This window comes from Acanthisitta chloris, unplaced genomic scaffold, assembly GCF_000695815.1.
Source record: "Acanthisitta chloris isolate BGI_N310 unplaced genomic scaffold, ASM69581v1 scaffold12903, whole genome shotgun sequence".
Classification (NCBI taxonomy): Eukaryota; Metazoa; Chordata; class Aves; order Passeriformes; family Acanthisittidae; genus Acanthisitta; species Acanthisitta chloris.
The window spans coordinates 406-24,065 of NW_008663316.1; the positions used below are offsets into that span (position 1 = coordinate 406).

The 23,660-nt window shown below is 39.5% G+C and overlaps 1 protein-coding gene across 1 annotated transcript; it reads left to right on the forward strand.

Annotated features, from left to right (window-relative positions):
• Positions 1-1,407: 1,407 nt before the first annotated feature.
• Positions 1,408-23,660, forward strand: LOC103798673 (E3 ubiquitin-protein ligase Midline-1; the record flags this gene model as incomplete). Its single annotated transcript, XM_009070949.1, has 5 exons — positions 1,408-1,535; positions 10,545-10,688; positions 19,117-19,278; positions 21,275-21,482; positions 23,030-23,660. Coding segments are annotated over 5 exons (991 nt in total), but the record flags the coding sequence as incomplete, so codon positions are not given.

Below are 23,660 nucleotides of genomic sequence, written 5' to 3' on the forward strand. Positions count from 1 at the left end.
TTTGCCCTAACACACCCTACAAGAAATGAATGTCTTTTTTTTTCATACTAGGTGTAAAAACACCATAGTATAACTGCAGATGAACTACTAGGGATGAGAGAGGTGGGGAAAAATAAACAAAAATTAAATGGAAAAGCTGAGGGAATTTCCCCTCTAAGTACATGGGGCAAAAGGCACTTCAACTATCCTCTCTTAAAAAAAATGATCTATCCTAGGATCTACTTGAAAATAAGTTGCAAAAGAAACAGTACTGAACACTGTGTAACAGGAATTATTGACTAGGAAACCTCCTCAGCTGAGCTTTTGCAAACTGTGCTGAAGACAGGGAGATGTACAGCTCAGCTTTTTACTTTCATAACTGTATTTTCCTAAAATGCTGAACAATAAATAGATGAAAAAATAGTCCTTAGTAAACACTCTTCCTGGAGCCATTTCAGTCCTGTCTACAGAAAAAAATGCTCTCATTTGGGAAAATGTTAATTGAAGCAATCAAAATATTTTGATTGACATGTCATGAATGACAGATAACAGACATACATTGTGTGCATTGTTGTCTATTTACCTCCAAACTGAAGTAGTTGACAAATTTCTGTTGTATAACGAGAGGTTTAGTAATCTCTTTGCTTAAAAGGACCAAAGTTTCTGTAAACATATCCAGTACCCAGGGCTCCAGAAACATGTATTTTGAGATACCAAGCTGAAGGATCTGAAAAATCCTTCCTAAAGGCAGTTTTCTTGTAGAAGCTCCTATCTTTATAGTACAGCTGGACAGAGAAAATGTGCATGTAGCTCTTGAAATGAGGTAGGCAAGGAAACTTTTCAGGTTTGGAGGAAATGTAAGTATGCACACATGCTTTGCAGGGAAAAGCCTTTCAAAATAAACTGTGCTGACATCTATTTGTTTTATCTCCCCCCTGTGCCTCTTGAAGTTAACAGCAGTGTGCTGTGCTGAACAGCTGAGGAGGTGTGGGGATCTGCACCAAGCCCTGAGGACAGCAGTGCCTAGGAATGCCTGGAGCAAGAAACTGCTTGGGAAAACAAGGGTTGGGAGAGATGCAGCATCTGTCAGGATGGCTTAAAACACAGATAATTATGGTGCTATTGCTACTTTGGTTCAATGAGTGATTAGAAAGAACAATTCAAAGTATATTGTTCTTAACCAATATTTTGTTAAAGCCTTATCTGACACTGCATGTAAGGCCGAAGCTCAGTAATAAGAAATTTTTGTTGGAAATTTTCCTCTTAAAAATAAAAGTGGCAGGAGAAGTTCCCAACTTAAACTGTGTAAATAAAATACATGTCGAAAGTTTTGTCAAGCTTTTTGAGAGGTGGTAGCAATCATATTGATCAGGTCCACCTTGATGTGAAAGTTATTGTGTCTAAAAGACTGTTTTCTTTTCGTTATAGGGTTTCCATGGCAACTGCATCCTCCCAGGTTCTAATTCCTGAAATTAATCTCAATGATACTTTTGATACTTTCGCACTTGATTTTACCAGGGAGAAGAAATTGTTGGAATGCCTTGATTACCTTACAGGTATTTTTTTTCTCTCAAGGTGATATTCATATTCCTCATAAAATAGTAGCGATAGGATTTTGTTCAGTTCTCTCTGGTCATGACTTTGGCTGACTGCCAGGTGCTCACCAAGGCACTCTCATTCCACCTCCTCAGTAAGACAGGGGAAAATAATAAGATGAAAAGCTCATGGGTTGAGATAAGGACAAGGAGTTCAGTAAAGAATTACTGCTACAGGCAAAACAGACTCAACTTGGGGAAGATTAATGTAATTTATTGCCAATTAATTGTAAAAGTAGGACACTGAGAAATGAAAATAAATCCTAAAAACCCCTAAAAATTCTCCCCACTCCATCCTTCTTCTTGGGCTCAGCTTCACTCTCAGAGCTTTTACCTCCCCACCCCAAGTGGAACGTGGGGATGAGGAATGGGGGTTGCAGTCAGTTCACCACACATGAAATTTTTTCACTGGAAATTGCTCAGGGAGGTGGTAGAGTCACCATCTCTGGAAGTGTTTAAGGGGCATCTGGATCTAACACTGGAGGATATGGTTTAGGGTTTAGTGGTTACAGCAGAGTGGCAGGTTAAGGGTTGGACTTGACAATCTTAGAGGTCTCCCCCAAACTCAATGATCCTATGCTCCCTACCACTCCTTCTTCATGATGCTCTTCCTGTACTCTGGCATGGGCTTCCTCCCACAGAACGCAGTTCTTCATGAGCTTCTCCAATATGGGACCTTCCTATAGGCTGCAGTTCTCCAGGAACTGCTCCAGTCTGAGTCCTTTCTGCTGGTGGATGCAGTCCTTCAGGCATGGACTGCTCCAGTGTGGGTCCTCCATGGGCCACAGTTCCTGCAAGAAAACATGCTCCTGAATGGTCTTCTCTCTGCAGTCTGCAGCTTCCTCCAAAGCATATCAACCTGCTCCAGTGTGAGTCCTCCATGGCTGCAGGTGGATATCTGTTTCACTGTAGTCTTCCATGGGCCTTAGGGAAGCAGCTTGCATCACCATAGTCCGCACCACAGGCTGCAGGGCACCTGCAGCACCTCTTCCCCCTGTTTCTTCAATGACCTTGCCATCTGCAGGGCTGTTTCTCTCACATTTTCTTACTCCTCTCCCAGCTGCTGCACAGCCTTTCTTCCCCTTTCTTAAAAACATTACCACAGAGGCACTATCAGCATCAGAGATGGGCTCAGCTTTGGGCAGTGGCAGGTCTGTCTTAGAACTGTGTCTGACATGGAGTCAGCTCTGGGTCTTTTCTGACAGAACTCACCCTTGCAGTCCAGCCACTACCAAAACCCTGCTACATAAACCCAATACACTCTCTCTCTTAATCCTGAATATATTGCCCCCAGCAGCCTCAGAATGCCCCAGGTTCTACACAACACAACTAGGATGCATTTCCTACTTCCTCTCCTTGCATTCCTCCCCACCAGAGTGTGAGGAAGTGAGAAATAGTTAAAAGCCACTGTAGCAGAGTGAAGTGAAATAACAGCTGGACCTCAGCCTGGAGCAGCCAGAGGAGGGAGAGCAGGGACTAAACCCCATTTCCCAGGAGATGTATGCTCCAGGTGCTATCTGCTCCCTTGGGGCTGCCTCCTCGCTGCGGCAGATTGCAGCCTGGCTGTGTTCCCATGAGCAACCAGAAGCTGTTCAAGCAATCAACATCACAGTCTCAGCAATGAAAGATGTTTTATCGTGTCGGTGACACTGTGTATTTTCTCCATCACAGAACTGGAGGATCATGTTCAAGCAATCAACATCACAGTCTCCGAAGTGAAAGATGTTTTATCATGTCGGTGACACTGTGCATTTTCTCCATCACAGAACTGGAGGATCTCACTGTGTCTGGGACTAGAGAGTACACAGTGTGCCCTGTGTCAGGGTGTGGGGTGGATTCTCCACGGAGCAGAGCCCCAGCTTGCTTAACTCAGATCTTTGGCCTGAAGAAGCCCACAGGATTAGACCCTTACTGAAAGCCTGAGTAATGTGCACTCTCAGAGTGTATAATGACTCACAAAGAGAAACAAATTACTGTAATTTAGGGTGTTTTGATTTCAATGCCAGAATTAGAACAATTCATTCCAGTTCAATTGAAAACAGAAGAGACGTGGTAGGTTTCCATTTCGCAGGGTCTTTAAGCATCTGCTGTTAACAGTGTGAATGTGCAATGAAAGGCACAAAGCACTGTTAGAAAAACACTTGAAAACACTTCCTGGGTCCATTCACTTGCCCCAGTTTGCAGGAGGTATACCCATGTTCCTTCAGGAGAATGTGAAAGTATGGAGTCTCCTCACTGCCAACCGCTGAATCTGTTCCATGCATAGGATTGGCTTCTGGCTTTTCTCCATAGGAAAGGCTGAGAAACTTGGAGTTGTTCAGCCTGCAGAAGAGAAGGCTCCACAGAGACCTTGCTGTGGCCTTTCAAAACTCAAAACGTTTTCATAGGGTCTGTTGCAATAGGACAAGTGGTAATGGTTTTAAACTAAAGGAGGGTAGATTCAAACTGCATATAAGGAAAAAATCTTTAACAATGGAGGTGGTGAGACACTGGTACAGGTTGCCCAGGAAGGCTGTAGATGCCCTATCCCTAGAAACATTCAAGGTCAGGTTGGATATTGCTCTGAGCACCCTGATATAGATGAATATGTCCCTGCTAACTGCCTGGAGGTTGAGCTAAGTGACCTTTAAAGGTCTCTCCCAACCCAAAATACTTTGATTCTGTAATTCAATGATTCTATGATTCTGTGACGGATTGAAACAAAACCACAAAACAACAACAAAAAACCCAAACAAAATAAACCACACAACCAACCAAAAAAAAACCCACAAACAAAAATACTCATTTTTCCTAACCTAGAAATCTACCTGTAAAATAATCAGTCTCAGCTTCCTTTGTAGTCAAAGAAGGGGAATAACCACCTCATTTTAAGGTGTCGTCGTGGTTTAACCCCAGCAGCAGCCAAGAACCACGCAACCTCTCACTCACTCCCCCACCAATGGGATGGGGGAGCAAATCAGAAGGGTAAAAGCTACAAAAACTCATGGGTACAGTTTAATAGAGAAAGCAAAAGCTGCACACACAAGCAAAGCAAAACAAGGAATTAATTCGCTGCTTCCCACAGACAGGAGGTGTTTAGCCATCTCCAGGAGAGCAGGGACCATCACGCGTAACGGTTCCTTAGGAAGACAAACGCCATCACTCCAGATGTCCCCCCTTCCTCCTTCTTCCTCCCACCTTATATACTGAGCATGATGTCATATGGTATGGAATATCTCATTGGTCAGTTTGGGTCACCTGTCTCAGCTGTGTCTCCTCCCAATCTCCCATGCACCCCCAACTTCCTTGCCAGTGTGGCAGTACGGAAAGCAGCAAAGGCCTTGACTCTGTGTCAGCTCTGCTCAGCAATAACAAAAACATCTCTGCATTATCAACTCTGTGCTCCGCACCAAACCCAAACATAGCCTCATACTAGCCTCTGTGAAGAAAGTTAACTCTACTTCAGCTCAAACCAGCACAGTATATGAGGTTTTGAAGGTGCCTATTTCTCTCGGGTGGCTCCAAATAGAGGCTAGAGAGACTTGTTCAAATACAGATAATTGTGGTTTAGAACTTTAAAGTTGTATGAAGCAAATTCTGTCTAGCAGTCTGTTCTTTCACCCCTCAGGTCTTCTCCCGTTTGTACATCATATGTCAATATTATCAGCCTAATTGCTATACACTGCAGAAAACGAAGGCTGTGTCTGTACCGAAATGAGGGGTTGGCTTGCTACAAAGATCTTTTCTGTGATCCATCCTGCTGACTGGTGTCATCTACACAGCTTCTCCTCTGCCTTCTTCCTAACTCATCCATGGTCTTAAGAATTGCTCACAATGCAGTCTAAGGGAACTTGCAAATGTATCAAGCAGTTTAGCTGGGTTTTTTCCTAATAGACCATTTTTATCCTTGCCCTTGATGCCCAGTGAAAAACAGTTTTATCTGGCTTTGGTTTTGTAGTATTTTTCTTCACATTAATAAATAGCATGTGGTTGCAATGGCAAAATGTGAAACATATGTCCAGATTGTCTGAGCATAAAACACAACCTATGCAGACAGTTCAAATACATTTATGTAAATATATGTATATATGTAATGTATATATGTATAGTCCCAAGAGTCAGATGCACTTGATTATTCTCTACTGTTGTTCAGAACTTTGGAGGAAGATTTATTCTATATTACTCCTTTCAGACTGGTGCACGGAATCTTCATAGATCTTAAGCTGAAGACCGTGACAGAGTGAATTAGGCTTTACTTTTATCATGTTTCACAGTTAAGTAAAATGAAGACCATTTGTAAGTCCTAGTGGTACATCTATGTTGTAAATTAAGTGAAGAAACCTACCTTAGAACTATCATCTGTACTGCTTCTGAACAAAATGTCAAAGCCTAAATTCCACCTTCATTATTTCTGCTGTCAGTTGCTTTTGAAACAATTGATCTTGGTTGTCTTGTGGAGATTTTCTTCTCCTTTCGTTCTTCCCAGTGTGCTATTTGTCGTATCTTCTTCATTCTCCATCTCCCCAGCTCTAGTTTTCCATGTGGCACATTGACATTTGCATCTTTCTTTCTTCCTAGGCAATTTCTTTCCTGAATATAAATTTAACTAGTTTTTGCTTATCATTTACACAACTGTCTGTCAAAACCTTCGGCTATCCAAATGAAAATCTCTGATATCTCTCTGAAAGTTGCCAGCTAGGCATTGAGCTATCAAGCTCAGTATATTAAAACAATACTTTTAATCTTCCTCTGACTGTTCTATTCTCTGTATATATAGTCTTGATGTCTTTTGAAAGCTTTCTTATCTTGCCAGTTACTCAAGCTCTTCATCTGGAAATCATCTTTTTCTAACCGTGTATCTAGCTAGATCCAGGCAATACATATGACTTGCAAACTCCCTGCAAATATTACTGTCATAAGAACTTCTTTTATCCACTGTGAATCAAAAATTCTTGTTCTATGTCTTAATTCTTTGAAATCAATTGCAGGAACATCTATTTTTTGACCTTGCAATTTGCCCTGCTTCAGAAATCCCATCTGAAACAGTGATAAGTTTTCTTCATCCATCACTTTAGCTATGACTACACAAAGAAATATGTATTGCCTAGCATATGCCAGCAATTTTTTCAAACAGCAACAACTTCGTTCTGGAAACTCTTCACAACCTGTCTTACTGCTTAACTCTTTCAGGATTTAAAGATCGAAAACCACCTCTGCCCAGCTCAGTCTCATGTTTTGGCTGTAATCTCTTTTCATTCTGTTGGTTTTTAACAGTTCTGGTCTACCCAAAGTCTATGCCTAGATGGTTGTATGACTGAGCTCTTGATGCCAACTCATGCATGACAAGTTAATAATGAGTAAAACTTGTATACACATCTGATGTAACTGTGCCTTTGAAATTCCTGCATGCTGGTTCACTCCAGTGTCACAATACATGACTGAGTCACTAATTAATAGCTGAGAGATCTTCAGAACAGCTTCTTCAACTCCCTCCTGTTTATACCAGCAATATGGATATTTCTAGCACCACTGAGTTAAGGAGATGGCTTGAATCTTCCTTTTTATCTCAGTATCAAATTCAGGAAGGAACCCTTACAAAGTCAATCACCCCATGACAGCAGAGATATGGAGACTGAGCAAACAAAAGAGTTGAGGTGATTTGAGTCAATCTATGTGACCTTGTACTAGAGGATTTAAATGTAGTCTCAGTGGTCTCCTAGGAGCCACTGCATTCATGCTGGGATTCATCAATGAGAGGTGGCAGTTTCCCTAAACTGTCACTTGGGTGTATGGACCATGTGAGGACATTCAGGCTGCTTCAGAGCAAAAGCCATGTAGGTGACATGGAAAGGAAGGTGAGTTAGACTAACCTGGTTGAAAGGGAGTAGTTTTGCTGACAAAGTCAGCTACTTCTGAGAGCAAATTTAAGAAACTGCATTTCTAATATTACTGCCTTTCAGGAATTTGAGTTGTGGCTACTGACTTTTTAAGTGTGTCTACTCAGTTTTGAGTCAAAATTCAGTAAAACAGGCACTCAGCTGAGAGAGTGTTGATTCACAAATTCAGGTGGATGAAAGTCTGTCTGAAGCAGTTACCACTCCCAGATATTTGCCCTGATCCTCTGTGGAGAACCAAAGAGTGTATTATGCCTTCCATTGCGGTGCTGGAAGAATGCTGGACTTCCCCTTCCTGGGCAGTGGTGGAGCACACCTGAGTCACAGAGGGGAAGTTGGTGGTGCAGCCTTGAGGTCACTCTGGAGTCTTTGAGGGGCTTTACCTGTGGCACCAGAGCTCTGCAGCAGTACTAGTGAATTTGATAACCAAATCATAGAATAATAGAATTTTAGGGGCTGGAATGGATCTTACAGACCATCTGGTCACACCCTCCCCTGCCATGGGGGACACCTCCCCGCTAGACCAGGATGCTCAAGGCCTCATCCAGCCTGGCCTTGAACACCACCAGGGTTGGGGCAGCCACCACTTCCCTGGGCAACTTGTTCCAGTGTCTCATCACACACTATCAAATGTAATAATGAAGCTACCTGGTTGAGGTCAATCTCTTTAATTGCATTGAAAACTTATTCGCCACCACTTGGCAACTTGTTCCAGTGTCTCATCACACACTATCAAATGTAATAATGAAGCTACCTGGTTGAGGTCAATCTCTTTAATTGCATTGAAAACTTATTCTCTCCAAAGGAGTGCTGTGGAATGATGCATTTGGCAGTCAGACTTCTACATTGTTTTGTCACAACAAAGCATTTGCCTGAAGACTTCCCTGCCTTTCTGCAGTAGAAGCAGGCTTATTTCTTTTATTCTGAGTGGTTTATGAAATGAGTGCTGCTGAAGAGCTGTTTCATGCAATATAGCCTCAGGTGGGTGCGGGTTAATCACAAGAACCAGGAAAAATATGCTCTGCTTAGGTTAAATCTCTTTTCAGTCAATCTCATTACATGAAGGCCTCTAAATTTCCAGCTATAAGACCAGGTGTGCATATGAAGAGTGAACTTGGGCTGTCATTTTCAAAGGAGTTGAAGACACTTAGGTGCTATTGAAATGCAGTTTACAGTTCATTAAATCTTCAGTAATTGTTGCTTTCCATAAATTAATATTTATTACCTGTGTTGAGGTAATAACAAGTATATTTCTCAAGTAACAGGTTTTACTCCGTTAGGTGCAGGAAATGACTGAAGAAGACTTAGTTTGAGTATCAGCACACAAAAAAAATGGATCCACTTGTATGTTTGTAGTTAAGACGTGTTCCAATTTTAGGGGTTTTTTTTTGCCTTTGTAGAACAGGCAGAATATGAAAATGAAGCCACAGCTAAGAAGGAAAAGAAAAAAAATCTAGTTAGCGTTCTGCCAGATGCATTTTTGAAACATAGCTGATAGTACCATTAATCTTTCCAGAAAACTGTGGAGCTTTTTTCCTCCTCCTTTTGTTTATATTCTTCTTCTGGATACTTGTTCTTATTTTAGTTTATTTCTCTTTCTTTTCATTAATACCCATCTGTCCCAAGGGTTCCTCTGCCAAGTTCAAAAATACTGGCATTGGTGATACAATATTTAGCATATCACAAATCATGACCATATCATGAAACACATGTGAACATTTCCTTATGCCCCTTGGTTGAAAGAGGCTACTTGGAAATGTGTCTGCACTTTAATCCTTGGGAACATGCATCAGTAAACCAGAGACATGAACTCCAAAAATTCTTAATGGAAAGTAAAATAGATGTTTCATAAAAATAAGATGTTTCAAAAGTAAAGGTGGAATTTGTTCAGAGGAATTCCTTTTTCTGAGGCCATTATTTGTGGCTAACAGAGGTTAAAGAGCTGGCAGAAAAAAAACCCAAAAACCTAAACCCCAAATATTCAGAGTTGCCTTCATTTTCCTTTAATATAGGCATATTTTGGTTGTTTCAGCTTGAGTGCCCTCCTTCTCTCTGTGACAGCTGGGAGGAACACTATTAAACATAAGGATTTTTCTTTTATTTTTCTTTTTTTCTTTTTTTTTCTTTTTTTTTTCCTTGATGGGGCTTGTAGGGAAGATGATTAGGAATGAAGCTCCCACTGAGACAAGCATGCAGGAAGACCTATCAGTCTTTCAAACAGAGACTCGCTTTTTTCTTATTTAGGTGTTTGGTTTTGTAAAGATTGCAAACAAGGAAAATTTCAGCCTAAGAAGTTTGCTTCAAGTTTTGCTTCTTTAAATAGGTCTTTAAAACAAACCTGTATGATAATATGGGATAATTGTATATCTTGCTACACAGAGCACTTGCCTGTTGATCAAAAAAATAAGAGAAAGAGGACTCCTTGGTGACTATGTAGTTGGAATATTTATATAGTCATTATGTTATAGTAAGGACTCTTTATGTAAGGCTGAAAAAATGAATTTTATAGCCAACAGAAATTATATGCATTGATATTAGAAAGAATAGCTAGGAAATAAATAAAAATGGAGGGAGGAGAAGATTGAGAATGAAAGTATGAGTCTTTGAAGCTTCCCCAAAATTATTTTTCAAATACCACCTATGTCAATCTCTAGTAAGATAGGCTAGGCAAACACTGCTTTCAAGTCAACAGTGGAGAGTGTTGACTCTCCCTCTTGATATACATCAGTGAAACTATGACATTTTTGGTATGATGGTCAGAGCAATCCTAGAAAAAGTAACTAATCAATTGTACCCTTTTAATCACAGTTTAATGTGACCACCAACACATCACTTGTTCTAGTGCATCTGAAAATAAAGCTACTTTAATAAAAAACATTTTTAAAATCTGGAGTTCCTAGATGGTTATATTGATAGCAAGAATTCCATTCCATCAGTTTTTTGATAATCAAAGTTACTACTGAAATTGACAAAAAGTTGTTGAAAAGTCTGTTGAATTGTATCACTACAAACTCATCAGATGCATCCCCTAATCTCAAGTGAGAAGGAAAATACTTCACTGATTGTGTCAGTAAACTTCCCCTGTTGTCTCTCACAGCTCCCAACCCACCCACCATTCGAGAAGAGCTCTGCACAGCTTCTTATGATACCATTACTGTCCACTGGACATCAGATGATGAGTTCAGTGTGGTCTCTTACGAGCTGCAGTACACCATCTTCACCGGACAAGCTAATGTTGTTAGTAAGTATAAACCTGTTTTCTAGCTCTGTTTCCTTATGGTTTCTCTGTGAACCAAGTGCCTTTAAATATAAACATACACCTATGTCAAGAACAAAAGGAAAAAGTATTTTCTGGGAAAATTTAAAGCCAATATTTTAAATCCAAACCAATAATGATTTTAAAAGGTCTTAAAATTCAGAATGAATTTGGTTAAAATTTCTTGCGTCTTTTCTAGGAGTGCCATGTATTGGCAGCTTTCCAAGACAAAAATCAACACATATTCCCAAAGGCACAAGCGTTGTCTGTGCTAACAGGACTAGCCTCTTGTTGCAGATGTAACAGGGACAAAGAGCTCAGTTCCACTGTCTGCAGTAGTTGGTCACTTGAGAGCTTGTGTTGAACTGGTTATTAGAACTGCAGCCCCACTGTCATTTAGATAAACTTGACAACTGGACCTTTGTCAGAAATACAGATCTTTCTTCTAGGGTACAAAGCATAGATCTCAGTTTATGAAAGGCTAAGTCAGAAAATACCAGTGGAACAAAAATTAATATGGTCATTTTGTTTGACTTATAATGATGTTAAATATTGTTGTATATTTTGTATTATAGCACACTTTTTATCAAATACACTCTATGTTTGAATCTGTGACTCTTTAATTACCAGATTTACTTGGTGCTCCTTGGGTGGTTTTATTGTAAAATAACTATTTCTCTGAGAAAAGAATACTGTCTAATCTTTGGTCAGGAAGTCAACACTTCTGGGTTCAGCATTCTGGGATCATTAGGATCATTGACTATGAATTTGTAGAGGTAATTCAACTTCTTCCTGTTCCCCGTGTATTTAATGGGAATACCACTAGGTGACATGTACCTGCTTTATAAGACAAGGATTCTGAAATGAACCAAACCATTCAAAAGATGGAGTTTGTTCAGTCAACATGTATTTAGATTGGGAACTCATTGCCACAGAGGGTTGTTGTGGTTTTGAGTTCAAGAGATGCCTGGGCAAGAAAAATCCACTGAGAGCAGTGAAGTGCAGAGACTTCTTTCTGTCTCAGGAAGTCCCAGAGCTGTAAGCTGTTGAGGCCTGGGAGATCATGGTGAGAAATGCTTGCTGTGTGCTTTCCCTGTTCCTTAACACCTTCCTGTGCCCTTACCTTTGTCCACTATCAAATACCCTGGCCACGCACTGAGCTTGATAGTCAGGTCTGAGCCAGTGCAGAAGTGGTTTTCTTCTTACAAAATTTGTTGAGATACTTTGATGCAAGTCAGTGCTGTGGACATGTTTGCATGCTTCATGTCAGTGGGAAAATGGTATGGTCTATGCCAAGCTTCATTCCTGAGCCAAACTCTCACACTGACTCCTCTGTTACTGTATCATTTTCTCCATCACTAAACAGGAGTTTGTTTTCCAAGCCATCTGAAAGGATATCTGAGGATTCATGTGCTAGCATTTTAATACCTTTTTTTAAGTAACATACTGTGAATGTATTATAGTATTCAAGATTGACTAAAAAATAAAATGGATTATTGAAAATTTGATGAGTGTTTTGCCGAAACCTCCATTTAGTATTTCCCTTAGCAGCCTGATTTTGCATGACACACTGTAAAATTTAAGACTGCTGGAAAGACCAAGTAAACTTCAACACATGATCCTACATCTGAGCAAGCTGGATAACAAAAAAGTCTAGTAGTGATTTTGAACAAATGAAGCAAGCTAGATAAGGAAGGAAAAGCTTCCCTGGTTAATCACTACTAAGCAGAGAAGACTTAATGATAAGGCAGTATGTTGTTTGTTTTCTAGCTCATTTTTATATATGGCTCAATGCTATGTAAGTCAATTATATGTGTGTGAACATGGCAGGAGCAAAAGGTATGCCATTCCCATGCCTTTGTGATGTGGGATCGTACACTTTGTTTGCTAGTGAAAAAATAACAAGGTATTTTATTTTTAGGCTTTATTGTAGGTTTCCCGTGTGGAGCTGAAAGCTTTGATCTGCAAAACATGTGTCAATTATTCTGCTTTCAGAGATGCAATATAATTTTAGAGCATAGCATGAAGTGCTCAGTGTGCAGTCTGAACTATCATTTTATCACTTGAAAAAAATGCTGTCATTAAGAGTTTGAAGAAAAAGCAAATTAACATTGTAAGAAACTTTGTTTACAAAAATGCTCTGAATACCTTAAATGAAAGTAGAAAGAAATGAAAGAGCTGGTCCATTTTTTCAATTTTTTTCAAATGCAGCTAGTTCTTATGTAAATATCCTGGCTGTTACTTTCAGTTTAATTGAAAGATCAATGTTAACTCAAATTAAATGCATGTATATGTGGAAGGCATTTCTAAATGTTGTAAAGCTTTTTTTAATCCTTGTTTTTTAATATAGACTTGCACACCTCCATTGGTGATGTTCCCACCAACGTTACAAATCTGCCCTGGTTTCTAACACAAGACTCTCCCAGTTCATTCCACCTAACACTGCGATTGGAGATGTGCTCACTATTGTCATAGAATCACTGAGGCTGGAAAAGACAACTACGATCATTGAGTCCAACCATTATCTCAACATTGCCAAGTCCACTGCTAAACCATGTCCCTAAGTGCATGTCCTTTAAATACCTCCAGGGATGGTGTCACAACCACTTCCCTGGACAGTCTGTTCCAATGCTTGATCACCCTTTCCATGAAGAAATTTTTCCTGAAATCCAATCTCCTGGGGCAGCTTGAGGCTATTTCTTCTTGTCCTGTCAATCCTATCCTGATTTTACTCTGAACACTACTTGGATGTTTGTTCACTTTGTTGTGTTATATTCTTTGTCCTGCAGAAGGATCTAATATCCCCAAATGGCTTTCCAAGATTGTCCCTAGAATATTGGAGTGTACCTTAGTAGTGCAGTTGAACACAGTTATTGTTGCTGTAAGTGGTGTCAGCAGGAGCTGCACTGCCAGCTTCATCTCTTCAAGTGATTTTTATTTTTTTTAAATTCCATTTTAATGGCTAGACTTTGGATTAGCACAAATTTCTTCCTATTTATGACATTTGCATGCTGTTGCATGTAACTGTATTTTTATTTCTTTGTCATATAACAAAAATTTTCCATTGGTATTGTGTGTTGCCTGTAGCAGATAATGTAAACAGGTTCATAGATTGTCATCAGTTCTGTGTTTTTGTAGCTATGAATTAGTCGCCAGGGAGTAGCTGGAGTACTGCATTAAACCAACAAGCTTTTTCCCCTGAGACAATAGGAATCACTTTGCATACATACCCACCTACTGTGCTAATCGAGGCTGTTATTTTGGAATCTGTTTCTTAAACCACATAGCCAGCCTGACTGCACTTTCCCCTCCTCAGTACATTTCCCCCACCAGAGGCATATATCATTCAGAGATTGCTAAGAATTCAGTAACAAAAATAAGCTATGCTATGTTTTTCTAGTATATTTTCTATCCAACATAATCAACTATATTCTTTTTTATTAACTGAAAAATTGGAAAGTTAACATTTGATGGAAAAGGTCCAAATAGAGTATTTCATTTGAATCCTATTTCATACAGGAAAGATTATTTCCAAATGTGGCTGAACTGCTTGTCTATTAAATGCTTGGCAGCCCTGGTCCATGCATAAGAGCAATATGGAACTTTAAATTAAGCAGGTTTTTCCTAAAGCAGTTGTTCTCAGAGTTATACCATTTGTACATTTGCATTTCTGAGAGGCAGCTAATCACCTGCAATCTGAATATGGTAAAGGCTTTTAAAATTACTTTATCGCTAGCTAGCTAACGTGCATTATAATTTCATTATCCCATTTCAATAAATTTTCAAGTATTCATTGACTCTGTGTTTTTTAACACCATGGATTTGCTACAGTATGCTTCAGGAGGGTTCAGATTTAAACATCCATTTTTTCTACCTGTGATACAAGATATGTCTTCTTGACAAAAAGCAGTAAATCATTCTCTTTTACCTGGTAAAAGGAATTAGAGTTATTTAGTCATATAGTCTAATTACTAAAGAAATCACTGTATTAAGGATGCAGTGTACTACTGTCAGAACCTTCACTGTTACATGGCCCCTCTTCCTGTGATCTGGGATAAAATGTTGTAGGATCTAAGGCAATTAGGAGTCCAAGCTTCCATGAAAATCAGTGAATTTATGATTTACTAATTCAGTGTTGAATATTCTAGCTTTTCTCTGTTTCTGGAAGTTTTATTTTATTAAAAACAGATTCCTTACAATCCTCAGATTTCTACTGAAGATTTTAGTATCTTTTAATGGCACAAAAGGAAATTTGGGATAAAACCAAGAAAACTTCTGCCTCTTGAAAAGTATAAAAAAGTGTATTTCTTAAAAAAAAGTTCAGTGTGTTTTGTAGAAATCCTGCATATATTTTTTTTCACATGAGGATGAAGAGTGATGATGGAGAGAGCTATTACCTTCACCTACTGTGTTTGCTCTAACAATTTGAATTGGTAATAATTTGTTTACATAAAGCATTTGAAAATAATTCAAATATTCTAGATATTAAATACCTTTCCCACTACTTTTGTGCACCTCTTCCAGTTTTCAGGATGATATATTTTATTAAAATCTGCCTGTGTAAATTTTAGGAGGATTTACACCTTGGGATTTTTTCCATCTGTTTTTTAAAGTGCATCAACAGCCAATGCCAGGGAAATAGCTTTACAAATTATTACCTCCAGACTCTGAGAGACTTGTTTTGAAAACTCACACATCCTGTATGGACATCACTGTGCTCACTGCACCATTCCAGGATGTAATTTAAATTCTCTACATTTTTGTAGGCTACAGTTTTAAAATACATTGTTTTACCATCTGCATAACCCTGTAAAAAGCCCATGGTTTTTGAAACAAGAAACCTGAATGCAGCCTGGATTAGGAGTGGGTACAATAGGAGACCCTTAGCTCCTGCTGCTGCACCAGTGAGGAGATGTGTACTTTTCCACTTCACCTGCTGCCTCTGGCAGGGAGCTGAGAGAGCAAACACTATCCCCGGATGCCAGTGTGACCAGGCTGCTTGCTCATTTCCCTGAACTTTCTTAATCATATTCTTTTGTATTCAGAGAAGAAAGGCTGTCCTGACAGGGCATAACTGGAGACTAATTCTTTTGACGCAGTGACAAATTATTCTTTCATACCTAAAAGCTCAATTTGGCTGCCACTAGTAACTATTCTCTGTTTTGAAGGAGTTTGGACTTGTAGTTTGGCCTCATCAAAGCTTCATTCCCAAGATTTTTGAATCAAAGTTCAATTTAAAGTCTGTCATCAAATAGCTCACAGTCAGGAAGCACAAGGACATACCACTGAGGCCCTTTTTGCAGAGGCAAGAGCTGTGCTTGTTGAGACAGCAGAGTAACCAAGTCAGTCACTGCACGTCCAACATTTACTGTACACTTGTAGTCTGGAATGCCTAAAACTGGAACGACAAAGAAAAGAAACCCAAGGTGTCTTCTGACATCAAAAAGGATAGATTCCTCCCCTAGAACATGAGTCAGGTCAAAGAAAGGGCTTCTAACTCTCTCTATTGACTGTGCAGAGAGTTTGTGGTAGATGAGGTCCTTACTGGTTATTGGGTACATATAGATCAACATATGCAGGAGGAGAGGATAAACTCAAGAGGAGACTTATAGTAATGGAAATATACCTTTACAGTCCCTCATATACTTATCTAGATTCAAGTGTTATACTTGGTTGAGGAGCAATCAGCCTTTGGAGGGATGCCTTGAAAATGTGCCCATTAGAGAGTTGTGGTGACTAATACAAATCTAGTTGCTAGACAAAGTAGCAAAAATCTGGGAATTTCTGTGTCTGCATAAGGGTTAGTTTATATTAGTTTATGTATACCATAGAACTTTGCTTTCAAAGTGTATTTGTGGATGGAGAAGACACTTCTAGGACCACTGTCTGTATCCATCCCATTTACTGTGATATGTTATTTGGTATCCCATCAGACACATCTTAGTTAAGGATTCCTTGGTCATCCTGGAATCCCTCTAAATCCAGTACTTCATTTTGGTTTATTTTAACTTAACCCTTATTTTGCAATAGCACCTATGAGTCCAGTAAGGGATGGTCTCAATGCAAAATCAGTGTGGTAGTTCAGCTACAGAACAAGCGTGGCAAGTTGGGAAAAGGGTTTTTCTGAGCAGTCAGTGAAATATTTTATGCCAGGAAGCTGCTTCTTTTATTTCCTTTCTTCTTCTTAGGAAACCCATTCACACACAGCCTAAGAAAATAAATATAATTCAGTATGTACAGCTCAGTGAAAGAAGACATGGACAGATGTTGCTATAAGCAGCTTGCTACAAGTGCTAGGCCCAGCTGGGGTTACCATGGGGTATACCACTGGGTTCTTTTTCTTCAGGAGAAGGCAGATGATTGCTCTATGCAATCTAGTTTTTCAATAGTCTTGAGAAAAACAGTGCTGTAAGCTGTGCTGCTTCTATTCATGTACAGCAAACAGTTTGAATCCCTTGTAGCTGATATTTAGGGAAGCTACATATAGTCAGATGTTACTACATGTCAGTTGGATGCTCACTGGTTGGTGCATAAGGAACATACTAGAATTCTTTTTTTTCACTGTAAGAAACTGCAACAAAGGAATGTTCTCTCTCAGGTAAATCATGGTCCAAAGGCCACAACCCATGTGTGAGCTCAGCCAGAGGTTTAGACTTCCAGACTTCATATCAGGGTGGCAGAGGGACTCTTCTCATGTCAGTTTAGATACCTGAAGTTAAAGATCTCACCTATGCTAGTCACCTAGGCTTCCTTTGTGGACAAAAAAAGAGTGGCATTTGTGGCTGGTAGGATATTCACACCTGCAGAAGTTAAAGAAACACCTTACTGATTTCTCCCTCTCCTGAGAGTCCAGAAGAATAGGTTAGGCATTGCAGCTCTTTATTAAATGACAAGATAATATGAATCCTACCTGCAACTGTGCTGCAGTTACCCATTTGCTCAACAGGGTGAATATCTGTCTGCCTCTCAAGGATGCTTTGTAATATCTGAGAATTTTGAGACACAAGCTTCATATTTCTTAGATTGAAATTTGGAGTTTGAATTCTGTTTCTAATAATCTTTTGTTATGAAAGGCACATCTCAAATAGGAAGGAATCTTGTAGTATGGTTATGAGTCTGAAAATCTGTATCACAAGTTTTGCATCCACTAGCCTTTTTAATTTAAAATTACATAAAGGTTTTTTTATTGTCTGATATGCAGACTCCTGCTGAGTCTTAAAGACTGTCTTCATTAGTACTTACTGGTTTGCTGGTAAAACATTAGTTAAAAGCTGAAAGCTGTCTTTAAAATAGCACAATAGCTTTCATAATATGTTCTATGCCTAGTAAAAAGAGTGAACAAGAATCTGTCAGGTTCCTAGCCCAGTCAAGCATTTCTCTATTAAGTCTTCCAGCCTTTCATACCTGCACATGTGTGTACACTTCCATCTGTGTCTATCTTTTTCTAGCTGTACAACCATATAAAAGGTTGTGAATATATATATATATACTCTTAATGAATGTTAAATTTTCTATTTATGTAAAAATCTATAGTAAGAGAACTATCAGACTAGCAATCCATTAGACCAGGAGCTCTTCCAAATATACATAAGCAATATGGGAGATTGACTGCCATTGCAGTTATATGACAGTAGGAAAAATATATGTAGATTAATAAATTAATCTTCATGGAGTATTTTCCTGTTTTGAAGATGATATTGCTACTCCCTTATTTTACTTGATTCCTACATATTATACTTCTGTGGTAGGCATCAAATGTATCCAGAAAGGTTTATAAAGGGAAAATTTTCCATCTCTTCCCCAGTTGGCATTTCAGCATGAGGACATAAATCAAAAAGTTGCATCTATAAAATTTACTGGCTGAGATTACTTTCTGGCAAAGTCTGGAGAGTGAGAGCCAAAGCTTACTCTGAAGCCCATTCTCTACCCTGTTTGGCCTCCCATGATTGGCTTCAGGTCCTGAGGAATGCATACCTGGGGACTGTCAGCAAAGGTGCCTCCCCAGCCCTCCTGGCTTTACTGCTTACATTAGTTTTCTGAGGCTTTAACTAAGTTCATTAATCCAAAGAGTAGATTGATGGGATCTCCATAATCCTCTAGTTCTTAAGCAATAAAGAATTCCTTGTCCTGGGATATGAAAAATCTCAGACTGCTAGTGTCTCCACTGAGCCATTTCTTAAATGCCCATTTTTTATGGTTGACTTCACAAGCAAGAACTTAAAAGGTACCTTGGCTGAGGGTTGATGAAATGAGTTAATGGTATTAAGTAGTGCCTCAGTAAATGTAACAACACTTTGAAAGGTACAGAAGCAAAATTCATATCAGTTATTGGGTGGCTGGGAATGCTCTAAATGTCCCTCGGTTACAAAGTGTTTAGTATATTATGACCAATGTGCTCTGTTCAAAACTGCAGGTTTATGCAACTCAGCCGACAGCTGGATGATTGTTCCTAATATCAAACAAAACCACTACACAGTGCATGGGTTACAGAGTGGCACTAAGTACATCTTCATCGTTAAGGCCATTAATCAGGCAGGCAGCAGGAGCAGCGAGCCCGGCAAGCTCAAGACAAACAGTGAGTAACTTGAGATCCAGCACGTGCGCGTTCTTGTCCTTTCTTGCCTTCCTTTTTAGGTTTGATCTTTGGAAGATACAACAGCACAGAGCAGTTAAACTTAGTTAAAGTGCTTCCCACAATGGCAACCATTTATTTAACTCAATTCAAGATCGCCAGAGTCTTCAGTAGTGCAGAAAATGCTTTCTCTTTTATTGAGACACATGCGTCTGTAGTTTGGTCACTGGAAATACCACATAGGAACAGAGCCCTCTCATGTGAAATGGCTGAAAATACTCTTTTGTGGGATTGTTTCACTGTCCTCTCTACTCTTTTTCCTCTTCAAAGCAAAAACTTTTCTTGTGTTTGCAATAAAATATTTTAATTTTATATAGTGTTCATAAGATAATTGCTAGTCTAATTTTATCCTCCAAAGTGATTTTATTTTTTAGATACTGGAAAACTTTTCAGCTTCATCCCCCTCAGCTTTTTTATGGAGCTCAGCAAGGTGGAAGAATAGTCAGAGATCCCACTTCAAAAAAATAGTGGTTACACAAATTATTAGCAGATGTAGAACAGCAATTTTAAGACTGGTTTTCCACTGTTTTCTTCTTGCATCGCAGCCAGTCCCTCAGTCATGTAGTCATCGTGGGCAGCTCTGAGGGCTAGAAAGGAAACATTGGGATTTGTGCATCCTCTGAAACCTGCTTATTGTAGGGGAGGGTACTTGAAGAGGGGCAATACTGAATGTTACAAGGAGGCTGAAGAGAATAGCATGTACACTTTTCTGATTTCCTTCTTCCTGCTATTAACCTGTGTGATGTGACAAGACACAATTCAGTACAGTGAGACATCCTTCAGATACTGCTTCAACACACAAAGGCTACTAACCAGACAGAGAGGCAGGCTGTAGGTATGTTACTGCTACCAGGTGGTAAAAAGTAGTCCCCAAATATTTTCCAATGGGTTTATTTTCTATTTAGGCATAACACATAAGTAAATGCATGTTGCAAAAGTAGATGACCCTGAACAATTTGAAGTACACGTACCAGTGCCTCACGCAGACTTCATGAGAGTGCTGGTTTTTATTTTCTGTGCATGTCATCAAATCTTCCACCTTTGTGTTTTCCTGCTTGATATGAAAGACAGTAAGAAGGGAAAAGTGCTTTGCTGGACCACTTGTGGAGTCATACTTTCCTAGTTGTCTCCTGGTGGAGGTAAATGATCATTCTGCTTTCTGACACAATGAGCAAGCCTGTCAGAATTGTGGTGGGCTTTATATATCTATGGGGTTTGGTTTACCAAAAAGCTTCCTGTTATTGTCTACAAACCTTGTGCTATAGTCAAAGTTACTTGCCAAGAGCAACAGCCTCAGTAATGTTATTACACCATATTATTTGGACCAAGTTACAGTTCACTTCCTTCTTTTAAATGCACAGTATCCAGCACCACATGGGCATCCATCCAAAGTGATCCTGAATTGTTGACTGTGCTTGTTATAAATAAATCTTAAGTGAACGAAGAGACAAGGCTAATGTTTCTTCTTATTTTCAAACTCATTTTAAGGGATTTGAAATCATACTTTTTGCAGGAATGATGAAGATGTTATTATGGAGCTTTATCCGTAGCAAATTAATAGAACACAATTTATTCTAAATCTAATATGCTGTGAAAAAAAGCAACCCTCAGACCTTTATTAGCATGTATATTGGTTTCAATTACATGCAAGAATTAGAGTATTCTGGTTACCTCTAGGTCAAAGATAATGGACATGATTATGCAGGGCTCTTTTCAGGGATTACCGACACGGGAAAGTTAGTGCACAATGAGATTGACAGTAAACTGGCAATGCAATGCAAACTAGCTATTGCAGGGAGCAGAATAGAATAGTCTATCTCAAGAATGCTTGAGAGGAGTTATGTAATCTTGGGGGCTTCTTAGAGGCTCACTAATCCACTGTTCTTTTCAAAATCAAAGTCAAACCACTCCTCTGTCATCTTCGTTTCTGCGTCTCTAGGTCAGCCATTTAAACTGGACCCCAAATCTGCTCATAGAAAATTGAAAGTGTCTCATGATAACCTGACCGTGGAACGTGATGAAACATCCTCCAAAAAGAGTCACACCCCAGAGCGATTCACGAGTCAAGGGAGCTATGGAGTAGCTGGCAACGTGTTCATTGACAGTGGGCGGCATTACTGGGAAGTGGTTATAAGTGGAAGTACATGGTATGTATATAAAAATATATGTGAAAAGAATCACTAGTTCACACTGCACAAGTACTGGCACACTTTCCCTGATGGAGGTCAGTGGCAGAGGCATGGGGAGCAGTACAAGAGCAGACCAAGCGTATATTTTCACAAAGTTTATCAGACTATTTTCCCAATTTCCAGCACTCTTGGACTCTGGAACTAAATCTGTCAGATTAAGCATCTTTATACTTAGCAGTCTTTACAGGACCTTTACTTCACAGCTGGAGGTGGTTGCTTTTTTGAGCCCACATACAGTACATTTTAGGATTTGTTTTTAATTCAAGAGATCAAAAGGTTTCTTCTTGTTTATACAATACAGCAAACTTGGTAAATGTGATAATTTCTCTGCTAAACATGAAATATTTGAATGTCCTTCATTAAGAAATACATATGAGGACAATTTGATGATACAGTTTTACAGAGGTGAGGTCAGATTTGTTTCTGGGGGGGGTACATGGAGCAGCAGATCTGTGCCCCAGGGTATGAAGCAAAGATGGGGAAATGAAGAGTGCTTTCCTCCACTTCTGAATGATCCTCTGTTTCATACAGGGGTGGATTTCAGGGGCTCTTTAGTCAGTGGAAGAGATGTCATCCTTTGGGATTCAAAGGCAACAATCATGATGAATGTTAATGGAGTGGAAAAATCAGTAAGGTCTTCAGGTATTGCCCACTGTCTCAAACAGGAAAAATGCTGTTTGTCTGTGCCAGTAGTAAAGAATGGAAAAAAGTAACTTATTGCACATTAATCTTTGTTGGTTGAAAGCCCAACAAATACTGCAGTGTCTCTAGAACGTGAGGAACCTTTACATTTCTGTTATATATGACGAATCAGGTATTTGCCCTCAGTGTTCATTAATGAGAATATTTTCACAATCCTTTTACCCTGCACATCTTGCCATAAATTATGGTTTGCAGCACAAATGTCTTCACCTACAATTGCTTCACTTGGCCTTGAACCCAGTCTCAAAAATGCTTATTTGAATCTGAAAACCACACCAACATCTGGCAAAACATATTTGAAAATGGCAAATTATTATTTTCAATGTGCCCTTTGATGTTTACTCTTGCATTCCTTCTGGGCCATATATTAAAGAAGCAAGGAGAAATCAGATTAGCTGACAGATAGCAGTGTATTTTAAAATCAATGAATTCCTCTGTATTCATCTGCTGGAAATGGAAATTTGAGGTCCAGTAATTTAGAATGAATTACTGAGTACTCAACAATCTTCCTTTTGAATACCAGAGGCAAGTGGGCAAAAAATTTGCAATAGCTGCCAAACTAGAAACAATGCAATGAACAATAAAGTTTCCCTCACCAATCAGACCCAAAATAGACTGGAGGAAAAACATTAATTAAGCCTGTGCAGATATTGCGATGAAATGTCTCTTAATTGGAGCTTAACCAGCAGCAGTAAGAGGCTGGGACATTCCAGGGAGTCCACTGGGCTGGCAAACATTTGACTTCATAAAAACCAAATATGGCAGGAAGCATTTGTTTCCTTGAGATGTTTTTTGTTTTGCAGGTATGCCATTGGTATTTCCTACAAGTCAGCACCAAAGCACGAGTGGATTGGGAAGAATTCTGCCTCCTGGGTGCTTTGCCGCTGCAATAACTCGTGGGTGGTGAGGCATAACAGCAAAGAAATTCCCATCGAGCCTGCACCTCACCTCCGGCGCGTTGGGATTTTGCTGGACTATGACAATGGTTCCCTTGCTTTTTATGATGCTTTGAACTCCCTACACCTTTACACTTTTGACATTACGTTTGGGCAGCCGGTGTGCCCCACGTTCACAGTGTGGAATAAGTGTTTGACCATTATAACGGGCTTGCCTATCCCTGACCACCTAGACTCCTCTGAGCAGCTCGCATGACTGCTGAAAGCCAAAAGGTAGGACAACACATCTTCCCAGGGCAGCCAGGTGGCTGCCTGGAGGAGCTTGCCTGGAGCTGGTGGACACTTGTGGCATCCCAGCCATCGTTGCTGAATCTGGCCAAAACTGAAAAGGAGAGAATATCTCTTTACTGTGTACTTTGTATGGAAGGACAAGAATTGGCTTTAATAGTATCTTACAACTTTCTTTTGCAGTTGGTTTTGTTTGGTTGGTTTTGTATTTAGTCTCTTACAGGAAGATTTATAAATTATTTATAAAAAC